Source organism: Herpailurus yagouaroundi, unplaced genomic scaffold (genome assembly GCF_014898765.1).
Source record: "Herpailurus yagouaroundi ecotype Mexico unplaced genomic scaffold, PumYag 29, whole genome shotgun sequence".
Classification (NCBI taxonomy): domain Eukaryota; kingdom Metazoa; phylum Chordata; class Mammalia; order Carnivora; family Felidae; genus Herpailurus; species Herpailurus yagouaroundi.
Genome location: NW_024412377.1, coordinates 67,041,099 through 67,059,225, shown reverse-complemented (window position 1 = coordinate 67,059,225; position 18,127 = coordinate 67,041,099). Strand labels below are relative to the sequence as shown.

The 18,127-nt window shown below is 44.3% G+C and overlaps 1 protein-coding gene across 5 annotated transcripts in view; it reads right to left on the bottom strand.

Annotated features, from left to right (window-relative positions):
• MCC (MCC regulator of Wnt signaling pathway) overlaps positions 1-18,127 on the bottom strand; it is a 440,272-nt gene that overhangs the window by 66,778 nt on the left and 355,367 nt on the right. For all 5 annotated transcript variants that reach the window (XM_040446613.1, XM_040446619.1, XM_040446626.1 and 2 more), the window contains 2 exons: positions 10,386-10,549; positions 7,301-7,507 (listed from right to left, as the gene is read on the bottom strand). In XM_040446613.1, the coding sequence (XP_040302547.1) occupies positions 7,301-7,507; positions 10,386-10,549 (371 nt within the window). The remainder of the gene's footprint in view (positions 1-7,300; positions 7,508-10,385; positions 10,550-18,127) is intronic.

Below are 18,127 nucleotides of genomic sequence, written 5' to 3'. Positions count from 1 at the left end.
AGCTTCCTCATGGCCAGATCAGGGCTGGGGGTGTTAAAACAGGTGGCCTTTCTCATTCTCTTTCTTTCTCTCTCTCCTTCTGTCTCTCTTTATGTCTCTCTCTTTCTCTCTCTGTCTCTCTCTCTCCCCAAACCGCTTAATGTCTTTCTCATATAGCAATGTCTTTCTCATATAAAGAAAGTCCTAAGAAGAAATGGAATAAGATATGAACAAAATTCCATTGAGGACAAAAGAGAAGACTATTTGTGTCTGACTACTACTTGCTAAAGCTGGGAGACACAGATCACTGTCCATAATCCTTCCTTTTTCTTAATTTGAAAATTAAGGAAAAGTATAAACAAGAAAAATATGCCTAATGTTTCACTGCCTAGATTCAGCCTCTATTAATATTTTGGCACATTAGCTTTCCTTCTATTTCTCTTTTTTCCACCTAAGTATTTATTTATTTATTTATTTATTTATTTATTTATTTATTTATTTATTTAGAGAGCAAGTGAGCGAGCACATAAGCAGCGGAGGGACAGAGAGGGAGAGAGAGAGACAGAGAGAAAGAGACACAATTTCAAGCAAGCTCTGCACTGTTAGTACAGAGCCCAACATAGGGACCAAACTCACGAACTATGAGATCATGACCTGAGCTGAAATCAAGAGTTGGACACTTAACCCAACTGAGTCACCCAGGCACCCCTCATTCTATTTCTATGTATATATTTCCACCTATTAAAAGTTATACAAAAGAACACATTCATTTAAAAAATAAAATTAGAACATCGTGGAAAAGTTTGAGTACCCTTTGACCTACACTCCTAGGTGCTTGCTTCCCCTTCTTGCCATAACTATTATGAGATTGGTTTATATTGTTCTGGTCTATCTTAAATACATGCACACGTAGCCAATGTAATTTTATGCATATATAAATTCATAGTAAATATAAAGTACCATTTTGCAGCGTTGCACTTTCCATATACAGACACTGTGGTCAAGAAAAGCAACATGGAGGGGGAGGCAGAGCGGAAAGAGCTCAGATGGGGCTTAAAGCCAAATAAGGCAAATCGGAGATGAATCTTTATTTAACCTACATAAGGTCACAACAATTTCACTTCCAGAAATATTCCACTGTTACTGATTTTTAGTTAAAAATATCAAAGAGATACTGAATTAGCATATAACAGGAGACCATTCAGACAAAGTGAATGGCTGCTTCAGGGACAGACAGTGCTCTAGACACATCCGTATGATACTATAAATCTCATTTCCTGGTAGAGGTGGGCAGCCTACTAGTAAATATGCATTGCAAATGGATTAATTAGTAGACAAAAGTATGTAATAAAATACACAGTCAACCTATAAGGTAATTATTCTAACAGGCTCTTTGGCTTAATACGGATTCTTCTTTCCAACTTCTTTAAGCATGACCACTGATGGACAAGTGCCCTTGGAGATAACACAGGTGAATACTGAAGACGGATCTAGTGTTTAGAACCAGTTCAGTGTTCAGAAGCTGGCACCAATGGATTTAGAACTAATGGCTCTAGAGGAGGACCTGGTGGTCATAGAAGATGATGCTCTGTAAATGGCCCCAGTTGGTGAGTTCATGGGACACATGCACACCCGGTTGAGAGGAACAGCCCTGGACCCTCACAACCTCCTGGAACTTTAGGATAATGACAGTGGCAGACACAGTGCACCTCTATCATGTGTGTCATTAGCACAAACTTAAAAGTAGCCTGAAGGATATCAGCCTCATCTCCCCGAAGCAGAAGCAGCTGGGAATTGAGGTCAGCCACATGGCCAATAATTCAAGCAATCACACCTACATCATGAAACCTCAATAAAAACATTGGATACTGAAGCTCGGGTGAACTTCCCTGGTTGGCAATACTGTGAGTATTGTCTGAAAATGAAGTAACACCGTCCAGGATTCTACTTAGGGAAGACAACAGGAACTTCTGCATATGGACCCCTTCCAGACCTGTGGCATCTTTATTTTGGCTCGTTCTGATTTTTGCTATAATAAAACTATAATCCTAAGTTTAAAAAAAGTGGTCCAAAGTAATATATGACAGGATTATTACTTTGAAAAGCTTTAGAATTAATGGTCCACAGAGAGTACAATGTGTGAAGGAAATTTCTTTTTACCTGTGGTCCTCCTTTCCCAGCTGTCCCCTCCCCTCCTCCCCAAAGGCTATATATATGACTAGGAACTTGAGGCTACTTTCTTTAGGAGGGATGAGGTAAGGGAGAAGGATAGGGGCATTGCAGCATTCTAGAAATTTACTCATCTTTTTTCCTGGCCAAGGAGCCAAGTGGCAGCCATTAAAAAATCTGAAGCTGAGACCCCATTTATATTTTAAAAGACTTTAGCTGAACTGATTCCATTTGTATTACATGGGCCCTATGAACACAAGACAATGAAATCCCTTCACAAATACAACACTACATTTAGGAATCAAGAGTAATTGGTTTGGAAAAGACACACACTTGTATCTTCTTAGCACTAGTGGAAATACTGCCCTTCCCCTGCCCAGCCAAGTCAATTAACTAACACTAAGGGTTTTTAAGACATTTTGAGGGAAAGTAGAGGGGGAGAAACCTGAGATTAACGTCACTTTTATTTAGTTCAAAACAGTGTGTCTTCTAGTCTCTTGAATTTACTGTGGTGATAACCAGAGACTCAAACTTGAAGTCAAACCCCAAGGATGAAGGAAGCTCAGGAGACGTTGATGAAATTCACTTCCAGACATGCTGGAAATACCCAGGTGGGGCATGGGGTACACAGAAGAAACCCTCCTACCACCACTTTATGCCATGAATTTGTAGAACTTTCCAAAGAATTTGTACCAAATCTCAGAAGGAACTGTATGGCCTGATTTTGATTTAAGTCTATGACTCAACGGGATACAGATTCATGAGCCCGTGGTCATATCCAATTTGCTTTACCCAACTATCTGAGGAAAGCACTAATGATTTTTGCTACATGGCAGTTGACCTAAACAATTAGGTAAAAGATGCAAATAGTGTGGTGAGGCTGGACCTACTGTCCAATGACGCTCCTTTGGACTGCCAGGGTGCCCTCTGTGTTCATCCCTCCCTACAACATGACATACACCATTGTGACAACCTGTTGGCTTGCCGGTCTCTCCAAGACCCTTCAAGCCAAGGACTCTGTCCTATTTGTCACTATAACCTCTCTGCCCAGCACAGACAAATGGCCTATCATGTTTATGAAATGAATAAATGAATGAAGAGCAAAGAGCTTCCTTTCTAGAGAAATTAATTCTACCTTGCCTAAATTAAGCCCACTTCTTAAAGTGTGAGGAAATGAGTGGTTATATTATTGAGCATGCAGACATAAATGATTATCTCATTTAATAATGAGCTGGGCCCAATAATAAAAATTGTCTGTCTGTTGTTCCTTAGTTACTGCTCTGCCAAGTAGCCCAATCTGTTAACTGACATTAAAGCTCTAATTTAATTAAATCTTGAATCAGGCCTAGAAAACCTACCGAGAGCACTTTGTTTAATTACAGGCAGGGGGCAAGCACCCGTCCTATCGATCTGGTCAGTTCAAATTCTACTCGATGAATGTGAGCAGTGAAAAGAAATGTGGCCCCACTTGCTTTTTCAGGCAACTTTGATGAACTGTGGATTCAGACCTGCTCTAAAGACAGCCAAGGCAAACAAGCCATGTGCGATGTGGCATCACAGAGATGGAAACAAAACTGTACCTTAATCTTTCCAAAGAGCGACACATCAGGCAGGAACAGAAGAAAACAAACCACAAAAGACAGATTCCTCCTCAGGGAAATGAAATATATTGGGTGGCGGTGGGTGGAAGTCATCCAGCATTTAAAGTCTAGCAAACTGGCATTCTAACACAGCTGGCAAATTCTATGAGACCCACAATTATTTTGAAATAGAGAAATTAACTGTGGGTAGGTATACAAATTTCTGAGGACATTTCCCGTTGACAAAGAGACACAAGGCTACTCAACATTTTATGATTGGGATGTAACGGAAATATAAATTATATAAAATCATATTAACTGCAAACCTTCAAAGATATTAAGTGTGATCAGAATTAAGGTTATCTGGGGCACCTGGGTGGCTCAGTCGGTTAAACGTCTGACTTTGGCTCAGGTCACGATCTCACAGTTTGTGGGTTCGGGCCCCTGTGTCGGGCTCTGTGCTGACAGCTCAGAGCCAGGAGCCTGCTTGGGATTCTGTATCTCCCTCTCTCTCGGCCTCTCTCCCACTTGTATGCTGTTTCTCTGTCTCAAAAATAAGTAAAAAATATTTTAAAAAATTAAGAAAAAAGAATTAAGATTGTCTAAGTGCTTTATGAGTATTAACTAATTTTGGATACTACATTGGATACTATTCTTATTCCCACTTCATGGCAGAGTAAACTGAGGCTCAGAGAGGTTAGGTAACTTGCTAAAGGTTCATGGTGACTTGGCAGGTCAGGCTGTGACCCCAGGTACATAGTACTACATAGTACCACCACAGTATGCTGTTCTTAACACTAACCTCCAGAGTTGGAGAAGATACTTGAAGAAGGGGGACTGGCTTTTCATCCTTTGCTTGTCACAATCCAGGGATGTTTTGTACTTTAGTAACTCAAGTTTAGAGGAGAAAATTTATTCTAATACACAATATGTAATTACATCTAAGACCAACATTTCCTTCACAAAACATGCACCATCCGAACGTGCACACTAAGAGCAAGCATGCCTAATTAGGGCATTAGTCATAATGATCAGGGAGTGTAACCCAGGAAGCTCCAGGTGGTGTGGGCCTCAGCACTAAGTAAATTTCACCAGCTTGCCCAGATAAAGTCTTTGCTGACTGGGATGATTTACACCTGCTGATGCAAGTGCAGAGAATGGCATCCCATACAGCTGGGGACTGAAAATAAGCTTAGGCACGTGAGTTCAGACAAACACGTTCAGATACGGGAGATAGGAATGAGGGCCTTTTAATTATGACATGAGCCAGAAATGAGGACAAGAGCTGATCATGGTTAAAAATAGTAATTTCTTCCATATTCATATGTAACGGCAACCAAGAAAACTTGTCTGTGGATTAAAAACAGAATGGGGCGCCTGGGTGGCGCAGCCGGTTAAGTGTCCAACTTCAGCCAGGTCACGATCTCGCGGTCCGTGAGTTCGAGCCCCGCGTCGGGCTTTGGGCTGATGGCTCAGAGCCTGGAGCCTGTTTCCGATTCTGTGTCTCCCTCTCTCTCTGCCCCTCCCCCGTTCATGCTCTGTCTCTCTCTGTCCCAAAAATAAATAAACGTTGAAAAAAAAATTTTTTTTAAAAATAAATAAATAAAATAAAAACAGAATGATGGGGGCCGCCTGGGTGGCTCAATCAGTTAAGCATCTGACTTCGGCTCAGGTCATGATCTCGCAGCTTGTGGGTTCGAGCCCCAGATCAGGCTCTGTGCTGACAGCTAAGAGCCTGGAGCCTGTTTCAGATTCTGTGTCTCCCTCTCTCTCTCTCTGCCCCACCCCCACTCACACTCTGTCCTTCTCTCAAAAAATAAACATTAAAAAAAAATTAAAAACAAACAAAAAATCAGAATGATGTACACATGCTGACCTTAGTGAAGACAAGTTAAATGTAAAGGAGAGGAGGGGCGCCTGGATGGCTCAGTCATTTAAGTCTCAGACTTCGGCTCAGGTCATGATCTTGTAGTCCGGGAGTTTGAGCCCCGCGTCAGGCTCTGTGCTGACAGCTTGGAGCCTGGAGCCTGCTTCAGATTCTGCATCTCCCTCTCTCTCTACCCCTCCCCTGCTTACACTCTCTCTCACAAAATAAATAAGCGTTTAAAAAAAAAAGGAGAGGAGGGGCGCCTGGGTGGCTCAGTTGGTTAAGTGTCTGACTTCAGCTCAGATCATGATCTTGCAGTGAGTTCAAGCTCTGTGTCAGGCTCTGTGCTGACAGCTCAGAGCCTGGAGTCAGCCTCAGATTCTGTCTCCCTCTCTCTTTGCCCATCCCCCACTCACATGCGCGCACGCACACTCTCTCTCTCTCCCCCTCATAAGTAACTAAACATTAAAATAATAAAATAAATAAATAAAAGTAAAAGAGAGGGGCATCTAGGTGACTCAGTTGGTTAAGCATCTGACTTTGGCTCAGGTTATGATCTCGCAGTTTGTGAGTTTGAGCCCCTCATCTGTCTCTCTGCTGTCAGTACAGAGCCTGCTTCTGATCCTCTGTCCCTCTCTCTGCCCCTCCCCTGCTGGTTCTCTCTCTCCCTCTCTCAAAATAAATAAATAAACTTAAAAAAAATAAAAGGAGGAAAAGCAATGGTGAAGGATGAGGGGATCTACTAAATGTATTTTACCTAAGTCAACTTTATCTTGGTGCACAATTGCCAGTCAGAGCACAACTAGAAAGCAAGCTTCTAATATTGCCAAGATTGAAAAAGAGAGTAAAGTATGTCTAGTAATTGAAAGTGAAGTTCAGAGGGAATGTGTTTCTGATTGAAGAATTCATTGCTTTACCCCAGACCAATCACAGATCAAAATCACAGCCAAAGAAATACTTGTAGGTTCCTGAGAAAAAAAACTCCATCTTTGAAAAACCAAGTGCTTTAACAATTCTGCCAAACATTTCTCTCCTGAAACATCAGCTCCTTTAGTAATGGATGTATTTCCTAAGCAAGTTGCTCTTAAAACTGGTTCACGCCATAGAGCCATTTGGTATGTTGGGGTACACTGGGGTGAATGCCAAGAATTACACACACACATACACACACTTAACACACAGAACATGTGTATGCACACACATATACACATGATTATTGTAACATTAATACGTGCACTAGAGGAAATGACATTTCACATTAGACTCAGTGTAGATAAGTGAGAGCAAGTACTATAAACTGAAAGGAAGTTTTATAGAAGAAATTGCAAAGGGGGAAATTCTATAAATTTTAGCCAATTATAAAATATTTTTAGTCTACCTTAAAAGAAGATAATTTAATTGAGCTTGGGGAAGATGTGCATACACTGGAGAATGGTTTGAGAATCACTGAGCTGATATAATTTTACCATCTACTTAGATGTGTGATTCTAGAGAGTGGTGTTTTTTAAAATCTTACCTGCACACCTCAGCACTTTCAAAATACTCCCCTTTGCAGAATGACTTCATGATCAGAAAGGGATGGAGATTCCCAAAACTGCAAATCCCACAACATTCTTGGGGCTGCCCCTGGCGGTATACGCTCATTTGTCTTTCAGCCCCACAGCCTAGGGGAAAGGCCTGGCCATGTTGGATTTGGTGCACTCACCCGCCTCCGGAGCCGGTCTCGCTCCTCCCGGATAGCGTTCATGGTGGCCTTGGTCCTGTTCAGCTCCTCCTCTTTGCTGCACAGCATGGCGGTCAGGCTTTCATTCTCTTCCCTCAGCCCAGCCAACTCCTTCTCCCAACGAGACCGCTCTTCAGCCAGGTTGGGATACAGGTCCCGGCCAAGTACCCCCTCAATCTCCTCGACTGTCTGGAAAGCACAAAGACAAGGTGAGTGGGTTACCTGGGAGAAAGGTTGGGGGAAGAAAACAGGCACGATGGGAGCAAGTACTGACAGAAGAGTAGGTTCTATAGCTCTTTCACTGCAAGCAGTAACCATGACTACCCTCAAATTATCCCCTCCCCGTTTTCAGATAACTTGCCTGGGTCACAGTCTGTGTTTCCCAATAGTCCCCAGAGTAAGAACAACACAGTCCCTCCAAGGTAAGTTGGTCTATCTGTGGCTCTAACTGCCATGTCCACACAAATGTTTACCTCCTCTGCCCATGTTCTAGAGTCAGAGAATACACATAACTGGACAGCAAGCCAGTTGATGATCATCATGGTTGCAAATGTGAAGTTGCAAACAGCATACAAAATCTAACTTGAAGTTTCCCAAATTATAAGCCTTGCACATTCCAACTCCAAGATAACCGGGGGTCACATCACCATTTCTAGCTTTTAATGTCACATCAGAATTCAGAAGGTGTGAATGAGGTTCACTCCCAAGATGTGAAAGATAAAAATAAACCTCAGTGACACAGAAAAGATGAAGCTCATTGTGGATGCTTCTAAGACAGTAGGGATTTAATTAATTAATAAGACAGCTATGAGCTAAAAAAGAAAAGAATCTTAATAGTACTTGGAGTTTTTTTCCCCCACAAATTCATTTAAAACACAGTATTAATGGAGAAGAAAAATGCGTAAAATTAGAAAAAAGGAAGAACTCATTCCACTTGCTTTCAGAAACTATTTGTTCACATCCAATGCCCTTTGACATAGGAAGCGTAAGCCAAAGGACATGGAAAAAAGAGGGAGTATTACCATGTAGCATAGAAGGCAGTGAGAAGATGTGAGGAGAAACAGGTGGTCTCAAAATTTCAAGAATGTGAGGGGATGACTCCCTTGGACACCCACGTTGGTTCCTTGATGAAAAGTTACCCAAATCTCGTTGCCACTTTCCCTATGTAGGGCTTCATCCTTTCTCTCAAATCTGATGCTCTTTTCCTTGTCAGCCCGGCTCCAGGCTCTTGCTGGTTGGCAGAAATCCTCAGCCTCTTCCTGCCCTCTCCAGGCTGAGGCTAGGGCTGGGCACCTAAGCTGACATTACAATCAAATGTAGGGCCTGGGAGAGGCTCCTGCGTGACTCAATCGGTTAAGCATCTAACTTTGGCACAGGTCATGATCTCATGGTTCGTGAATTCGAGCCCTGCATCAGGCTCTGTGCTGACAGTGTGGAGCCTGCTTGGGATTCTCTCTCTCTGCCCCTACCCTGCTCACTCTTTCTCTCTCTCAAAATAAATAAATAAAATCTTAAAATGTTTTATAAAAATATAGGGCCTGGGAGGGGCACCTGGGTGGCTCAGTTGGTTAAGCATCTGACTTCAGCTCAGGTCATGATCTCACGGTTTGTGAGTTCAAGCCCCGTGTCAGGCTCTGTGCTGACAGCTCGAAGCCTAAAACCTGCTTCAGATTCTGTGTCTCCCTCTCTCTCTGCCTCACCTCCACTCACACTCTGTCTCTCAAGGATTAAAAAAAGAAAAAAAAAAAAAATACAGGGCCTGGGAGACTAACATGAAAGAAACATCTGTGGTTTGCTTCCCCAAACCACATCAACTATATATTCATAACTGAGATGAATAAGATGGAAAACCAGTTGTGCTACACACATGAATCATGGTTTACCTGGAAATACCACAGCTCTTTTGTGAAATCCAGAATTCCTGTGGACAGAAACCTGTGCCTAGCATCGAAGGTATTTTTCAATTAACGTGTCACATTTTCCCTTTACACAGGCTCCTCCCAGACTTTTCAGTGTGAACCGCTGTCTAGATTACCGAGCTCTGGTGAAGGCGCATAAAGATGCCAGAAGCCCAGTAACAACAGGACCTGGAGTTCCCATCGCTCATGAGGAGTTTGTGCAGATGCAGCACCTTCCACTGGTGCTTCCTAAGCAGGAAGACGGACGGCTGTGACAGGCATGGCTGACACCTAGCCTAGCATGCTCAGGATAGAGGACTCATTCAGACCCTAAATTAGCACCATGAATGGGTAACTTCTGAAATAATATTCTAGGAGCCTTAAAGCTGAAATAAAACTTTCAAGTTAATCCTACAACTTGCAAGTGCTACATGATGGGCCATAGTAAAATGATGTGGTTCAATACTAGCAGTCTAAGAGTTTTCAAGGAACTCTCCGCCCCGCCCCCCCCCCCCCCCCGCCGCTTTTTTTTTTTTTGAGAGAGAGAGAGAGACAGACTGAGCAGGGGTGGGGCAGAGGGAGAGGGAGACACAGAATCCAAAGCAGGCTCGAGGATCTGAGCTGACAGCACAGAGCCCAACACAGGGCTCAAACTCACAAACAATGAGATCATGACCTGAGCCCAAGTCTGACGTTTACCCAACTGAGCCACCCAGTCGCCCCAAGAAATCATTTCTGCTGCAAAGCCAGTGACTTTGCTGAAATAATGAGTTGTTTCTAACATTTATTTATTTTTGAGAGAGAGAGAGCACAGGGGACAGGCAGAGAGAGAGAGGGAGACAGAGGATCCTAAGCAGACTCTGTGCTGATAGCAAAGAGCCCGATAAGGGGCTTGAACTCACAAACCGTGAGATCATGACCTGAGCCGAAGTCGGACACTTAACCAACTGAGCCACCCAGGCGCCCATGACTTTTTTTTTTTAATGTGACTCAACCCAACAAAAATTTATAGGACTCCTACTTCTCCCTGCTGCAATGTATAGTATGGTTTTCTTAGAAACACTCATTCCTAACAAATATTTGCAATAACCACACTTCAAAAGGGAGAGAGATGTGACCATTTCCCTTGGATGCTCTCAAAAAGCCGGCCAAAGGGTGGGGTGGCGTACCTTGATGGCCAAGTCACAGTGCTCGCTGGCCGTGGTCAGCTGCTCAATGTGCCTGTCCACTTCAGCCACGGAGAGGCCACAGCTGCTCTTCTTCCTGCAGCAGACAACATTCTCCAGCCCCGTCAGCACCCTCTGCAGCTCCGAGTTCAGGTCACTGCAATTATCTGTGAACAAATGTGGATGCGAGGAGTTAAATAGGCAGGTGTGCAACAACGAATGCTCTCTGTTTCACTTACGTGAGGGACCCAGTCACGTAAAATGGAATGGCAACGGAGCTTCATATTTCCAACTTTCATGCCACGTGGCCTCATCTTACAGGCTGCTGGCACTGCCTCTGAGGCTTAGAGCCAACATAAAGCCTTAACTTATGTTGGCCATTTTCGAGATAGCCATGCCATGCTCAATGCTCTCGTCTTTCCCTGGAAGACCGCTATGTTCAAATTCTTTGGTAAGAATGAAGAAGGGTCCCAGAAGGGGCTGTTGGGACTTCAGAAGCCTTCTGGTCAACTTCCTCCTCAGCCATTCAGGTGAGCAGACTTCAGAAAGAGTTTCAGCTGAGATCTCATAACTTTATTAAATAAACAAAACAAAAAGGCCCAGAGTGAACAGGGACACCAAGCATTTAAAAAAATAAAAACTGTTAAGAGACAGTCCTTGCCTTCAATGAGCTTATAATCAGGATTTTTTTTTCTGATATGACCACTGAACGTGTTCTACCATTGCAATTTAACCCCCTTTTCCATCAGGGGAAAAGTAAACTGTTCTAATAAAGTTCATTTTGTTCTCCATGTCAAGGTCTTGTAAACAATTCCAATAATTTGATTCTGACTTAAAAATATGGGTTACTTTTAATTGCTGGACACCTAGGGCCTGGTTTGGGAAGAAAAATTAATTATAATTTAATGTGAACTACAAATATTTTATAAGATAATTTTGTTGGGGAAAAAAAAAATCCCCTTAAAGCCAAACCCAAATAACCTGTTACTTTGGATTCTTTTCTTATTGCAAGACAGGTGTTAGCTCTAAGCAGCCTCTCAGGGTACATTCTTCCCCTACAGCCAGTCTGCCTCCTGCATGAAAGGAGCTCAACGTCTACAGTTTCTCTTCTCCATCCTCCACCCCCTTCCTCAGTACATGCACTACAACAGTCCATTGTTTTTGGTGTTTACCTTTGGAAGACTTCAAAACACTCAGTGGGCTTTATCAGAATATTTTGGCCAACCTTATTTGACTGCCCGGATCTCCAAGTTACCTCAATCTAGAGAGAAGACAGCCTGAGGCTTTCACACCAACCAATGGACCCAATTATTCACCCTCCTCTCCCACCCGTTCCTGCCCATCTCTGGAATGGCATCACCATCCACTCAGTTACTCAGGTTAACTCTCAGGCAAGCTTCATTTCTTTTTGCTTCACGTCCAGAACCCAATCCATCTTGTGAGTGCAACCGCCAAAGTTTATCCCCAAAGTGAGTTCTTCTTACCATCTCCACAGATATCAACACAGTTCAAACTACCATCATTTCTCCATGGAACCACCTGAACAACCTCCAACCTCCACTCCCCACACTGCAGCCAAAGTGAGCCTCTTAAGGACATAAGTCAGCTGTTATTCCCCTAGCCCAGACCACTTAATGGCTTCCTGCTGTCATTCAACGAAAGTCCAAACTCCTCACCAGAGTCTGTGAGACTCTGCATCATCAGGACTGATGATGTTCTCAACCCAGGCTGCACCATGGAATTTTCTGGAGAGCTTTTATAAATTACCAATGTCCAGGCCCCACCCCAGACCAATTAAATCACAGTCTCTGGAGGTGGGGCTTGGGTACTGGGAACATTTTTAAAGTTCTTCAGATCACACTCACATGCAGCCAGCGTGAGAACCGCTGACACTGTCCTTGCCTCATCTGCCCAACTTCCCTTCCCCCTCACTCCATTCATACTCCTGACCTTCTCTCCATCCCTGGAGCATGCCAATCTCCTGTCTGCTCCAGGACTTCCTTTTCCTCTGCTGTTTCCTCTGCCAAGACAGATTTCTACCCAGGTCTCCACTTACTCAGTTCTTAGTTCAAATGCCACCTCCTCATCAAGCCTCTTCCCTACCTAAAGCCTGGGGTTCCAGCTCCTCTCCCAGCTCAGTCCCTACCCTATTATCCTATCTCCTTCATGCCAATTACCACTATCTGACCTGACTTAGGTGTTTCTTATCTTATCTCTGCTGAAATGTGAAAAGAAGAAACTTTGATCTTCCTCACCAGTGTGGAAGAACAAGAATAGATCAACAAGAATAGATCACTATTCTTCAACAAGAATAGTGTAGGCGATCAAGAATTAGTTTTAAGTGGGCAAATATGAACCTCACATCATATATTTAAGAGACAGACTACAAACACAGGCTGCCAGTAGCATCATGTTTTCTATCAACCTTACTCTTTTTGTCCTCATCACAGACCATGCCCTGAGCTGCTGACAACTGAGAGGCACTCCTCACCGTAGAAGGCTCTCTGGAGATGGAGTACAGGCGCCTACCACCAACTCAAGGCCAGGAGGTCCGGAGCATGCCAATAGAACTGTCTCTGGAGCACACTTCATTCTAAGTAATAAGCAGAGAAGTTTCTCCAAATCATCTTTTACCTCGAGGTGCAGGGTTCCTGCTCCACTGTGATGGAGTAACACACACTCCCGAGTGACTTGTATTATTTTTTTTTTAACTTTTTTAAATGTTTACTTATTTTTTTTTTAATTTTTTTTCACGTTTATTTATTTTTGAGACAGAGAGAGACAGAGCATGAATAGGGGAGGGGCAGAGAGAGAGAGGGAGACACAGAATCTGAAGCAGGCTCCAGGCGCTGAGCTGTCAGCACAGAGCCTGACGCGGGGCTCGAACTCACGGACCGCAAGATCATGACCTGAGCCAAAGTCGGATGCTTAACCGACTGAGCCACCCAGGCGCCCCTAAATGTTTACTTATTCTTGAGAGAGAGAGACAGAGACACAGACAGAGACAGAGCATGAGTAGGAATGGGCAGAGAGGGAGAGAGACAGAATCTGAAGCAGGCTCCAGGCTCTGGGCCATAAGCACAGAGCCCAATGTGGGGCTTGAACTCAAGAGCCACAAGATCATGACCTGAGCCAAAGTCAGATGCTAAACTAACTGAGCCACCCAGGAGCCCCTGCATGATTTGTATTATTAAGTGCTTAAAAGTAGGATGAGGAATAAAGACGCCGCTATTCAGCCATTCCATACGGATTTCTCTAGCACAGCTGCACTTGATACAGTGGTTGCAATGTATCACACGTCTGCTGATGGTCTCTCATGGCAGGACCTGAGAGGTGGAACCAGGCTGTATGCCAATGATATTGGGTCATAGGGAACAGGAGGAGGGTATATAAATCTGGCCAGTGCGTCTTTCTTATTGCTTAACCAAACAGTTGCTGAGCCCCGCCTCAAGCTAGAAACAGGATACAAAAATGAATAGGAGACTCTCCTCAACCCTGAGAGGCTCACAGATGTACGAGAAAATGCCACGGTCCCTTCTCTCAGCTGTCTACCAGCATCGTGGGGAAAGTGACCATAGGGAACATGGTGCTAGTACAGGATGGAGAGTCAGGAGAGCTGAAGAGGGGATGTATATTAACATACAGACTGAAAGCAGATGAGCGTCTTCTCTTCAAACCAAAGAGAGCTATAAATGCTTTCTCTGGTCTTAGGAAGCCAAATGTGTAATGCACAGGTTGGAAGATGAACGCCACACACTCCTGCCTATTATCCGCAGAGCTCTGCACCGTGGCTTTACACGAATCAGGGGACACTTGGCTGTCTCTTGCTATTGTTCGGTTTAGGAGGACAAGGTGGCTAGGCGGGCAGAAGCAGATATTCTCCACCCCCCCACCCCCCCATAGCTGAGTGCCGCCCCATAGCACGAGTCACTCACTACCATTCACCTGAGCACTGGGGCTGTTCCATACAGGATGGAGTAATCTTTCTGAGTCTGTGGTATATTCCTCTAGATACTGACTTGGAATAAACTCTCCATCCCTTCTCCTGGCCTACAGTGCCCTGCATCATCTGGCTCCTGCCACTGAGAGTCTCTACAAAAGGCGAGCGAGATGAAGGGACTGCTTGTTAAGTTAAGGGACCAGAGGAGCAGGATAAGACAGGGACCAAATATTCCAGACTGAACAAAAGGTGCCTCATTTACAAATCAAAGCCACAACAAGGTATCACCTCACACCCATCAGGTTGGCCACTATTTAAAACAACCACCGGAGAAAATCACGTGTTGGCGAGGATGTGGAGACAAAATTAGAATCCTTGTGCTCCACTGGTGGGAATGTAAAAGGACGCAACTGCTGTGAAGAACAGTACGGCAGTTCCTCAAAAATTAAAACTAGAACTAGCCTATCATCCAGCAATCCCATGTCTCAATCCAGTTTCAAAAGAATTGAACATAGGGCTCAAACAGATACTTGTATGCCCATGTTCATAGCAACCTTATTCACAACAGTCAAAGGTGGACGCAACGCAAGTTCGCTGACCAACGAACAGGTCAACAAAATGTGGCCTATACAAAACAGAATGTCATTCGGACTTAGAGAGGAAGGAAACTTGGACACATGCTACAACACGGATGAACCTCGAGAACATTATAGTAAGTGAAGTAAGCCAGTTAGGAAAGGGCAAGTGGAGGACTCCTCTTATAAGAGGTACCTAGACTAGAGGCAGAAAGAAGCACAGAGGTGACCAGGGACTGGGGGGGAATGGGGCAATACACACTTTCAGTTTGAGAGGATGACAAAGTCCCGGAAGTGGGTGGTGGTGAGGGTTGCACAACTCTGAATGTACTTATTGCCACTGAACTGCACGCTGGTCATGGGACGGCAGCATGAGGACCACACTGAGGCAGACTCGCTATAGTACCTCAGGCTGTGCTGTGCCTTATGTCACAAGGTGATGGCTTGGTCCCTTGTCTAGAGGACAAAGAGGAAAGGCCCTTCATACCGAATACACATTCTGTTAATGGAGTTAATGGAGGTTATTTTTATCTTTCCAAAGAAGAATCTCAAGTAGCACATAGCAAACACCACATGTAAGGGGGAAGGACAATAATCGGAACCAGGGAAAGGCTGAGGATGCAAATGAAGACTCACACAACTGCTGGGGCGGACACTTCCACTTAGCCCTGAGCTTCCTGGCAGCCAGAGCAAAAATGAAACATGTCCTGTCAGAAAGGAGGAAGCATGCCAGTTTCACAAGAGAGACAATGTGTTCTTAAAAACAAATGCTAAAAGAATTTAGGTATAAGGGACTTCACATGTGCTGTAAAGCGATGTGACTGCCAGTCTCCTCAGACACACTTTTAAACACAGACGAATTTCATGATTTCTTACACTAACCTTCAATTAAAATTAAGCTGTGGGCCATTAAAGTACAATGTGGAGGGAATTCTGGGAAGGCGTAAGTTCACACAGTCTTGGCTTTGTGCCTTTTGGTTGTTTAATTTGCTGGAAAGATGAAACAGAGGACACAGATGAATAAATGGAATGAGCATCTCCCTTTGGCCAGAGGAGGCAACTAGCCACCTGCAGTCCAGGATGTGTTGTGTTTGGACAAGAAGGGGTTGGTATCTGGCACAGCCCTTTTGGTTTTTTTGAAAACAGTTTTGAATTAATTGTCAACATTTGAAAGTCATTAGAATTTATGGCTATTGTTGTAAAATCAGGTCTGGCAATACTGGGCCTGGCTCCTCACACGACAACCATCTGTGGAGTGGCCAGCAGCTGGCCGCTTTGGACTCAGCATGGCCACGGTGCTCCTCTGCTTCCCTCACAGCCGCACACTGAACCCCACCTGCCACGTCCCCCCCATCCATCAGTCTGCAGCCCTGCCTCTGCTGTTAGTTCTAGATACAACTTTTCCCAGTCAGATTTCGGAGAGGAGCTGAAGACAAGAGAGCTCAGGTTCATCTTCCAATGAGAACCCAGAGGCTTAGGTTTTTACGTTGCTGTCTGAGGGAAGACCCAAGTACTGGGAGAATCGGGATAGAGGGTAAGAGGGTGTTCGTGGCTATGAAAACTAACCCAGACCAGCATTCTTGCTTGGTTAAAACACACACACTAGTTTTCTTCTTTCTTCCTCAGGATCAATGAAGCCTAGCCCTAGAGTTCCATACAAGAAACTATCCCAGAGTTAGTTCGTTTTGCATCAGGTGTCAAAGGCTGCCTGTTCTCTGTTTTTTTGAACCCCCTGTAAAAGCCCTAACCCTGATAAAACATTAGACATTAGAAACACTTCCCCTGGTCCGCCCGATTCTGAGCTGTGCACCTTTACCAGAACGGCTCTGCTCCAAAACACGGTTGCAGCTTCAAGAGCTCACGCTCCTAGGGCTTCTGCTCCAGAGTTAACGGTCATTTGCCGGCTTTGTTTGGATGCTTCTCCCTCTCTTCTTCCTAGCAGCTGTTTTTCAGGCTTTGCCTCGAAATACCCTTTTTCTAGAAAGCCTTCCCTGATTACCCATGGTCTTAAAAAAAAAATTATTCCTTAAAATTTTTTTAAATCGTAGTGTAGTTGACACGCAACATTACATTAGTTTCAGGTGTAGAGCATGGCGACTGGACAAGTCTATACACTATGCTGTGCTCACAAGTGTAGCTACAAGTGTAGCTCACAAGTGTAGCCACACAGCACAATTATAATGCCACTGACTATATTCCCTGTGCTGTGCCTTTCATCCCTGTGACTCCTTCATTCCAAAAGTGGAAACCTATATCTCCCACCCCGTTCATGCATTTTGCCCACCCCCTACCCACCTATAGTCTTGTATTTACTTCTTTCTTGGAAGCATCGCATTCCCTGTAATTACTTATTAACTGACATATCGACCCTACTAGGTCCAGCCCTGGGGACCAATGACTGTTTATTAGTCCTTGTGTTCCTAGATGCTCACAACAGCAGGCACGGAGCAGTGCTCGAACAAGACCACCTGAGCTGAACGTGTAAAAGAAATGAAAGACTTTTTTTTGTAAATCAACTTTTACAAGTATCCAGTTTCTGTTAGTCGGCTCACTGGTAAAGAATCATCCAATCTAAGACCTATCACGTGGCATACCACACCCTGTTAAAAAGGCAGAAAGCTTTCAATCGGGTGGATCCCTAAGGTGGATGTGTCCACTCAAGTTACAGATGCTAGGCACAGTGAATTTGAGCAAGTCTTAGAGAGAGAAGCATCAGAAGGCCTGCTGTGAACAGTCCAAAGGCCTTACCTGTGTGGTGCAGCAGCCCAGGGCATGATCATAACTGCCACGGCCTTCCAAGGGCCAGCACACGTCCCCCCTACTGCTGTTTCACCTGGGCATACATTGTGCCTTGGAAGGCAAGTCAAGTGGAGCAAAGGGCTACAGATTCTTTCAGCACTGACCTAGATGTTCCATTAACAGGCCAGATGTGAATTCCTAAGGATGTAACAGTTCGGCTGCTGTTGTGGCTCTAAGGCTGAAACCAGGAGGGCTGTGGCTTTCCTTTGTAAGCAGTCCCCTTCACACAGCCTGCAGCAAGGAATAAGCAGAACCAGAACAAAGCAAGACAGGAAAGGAAGAAACAGAAGACAACAGAAGGGTCCACAAGAAGGGAGTAAGACGGTATCCATAAAGGTTGCACGCTGTGTAATGTACACAGGGCCTGTGTCTCCTGAAGACAGGAAGACTCAGAAGAACAGTGCTGTGATAGCTTAAAAGCACCTCAAGAT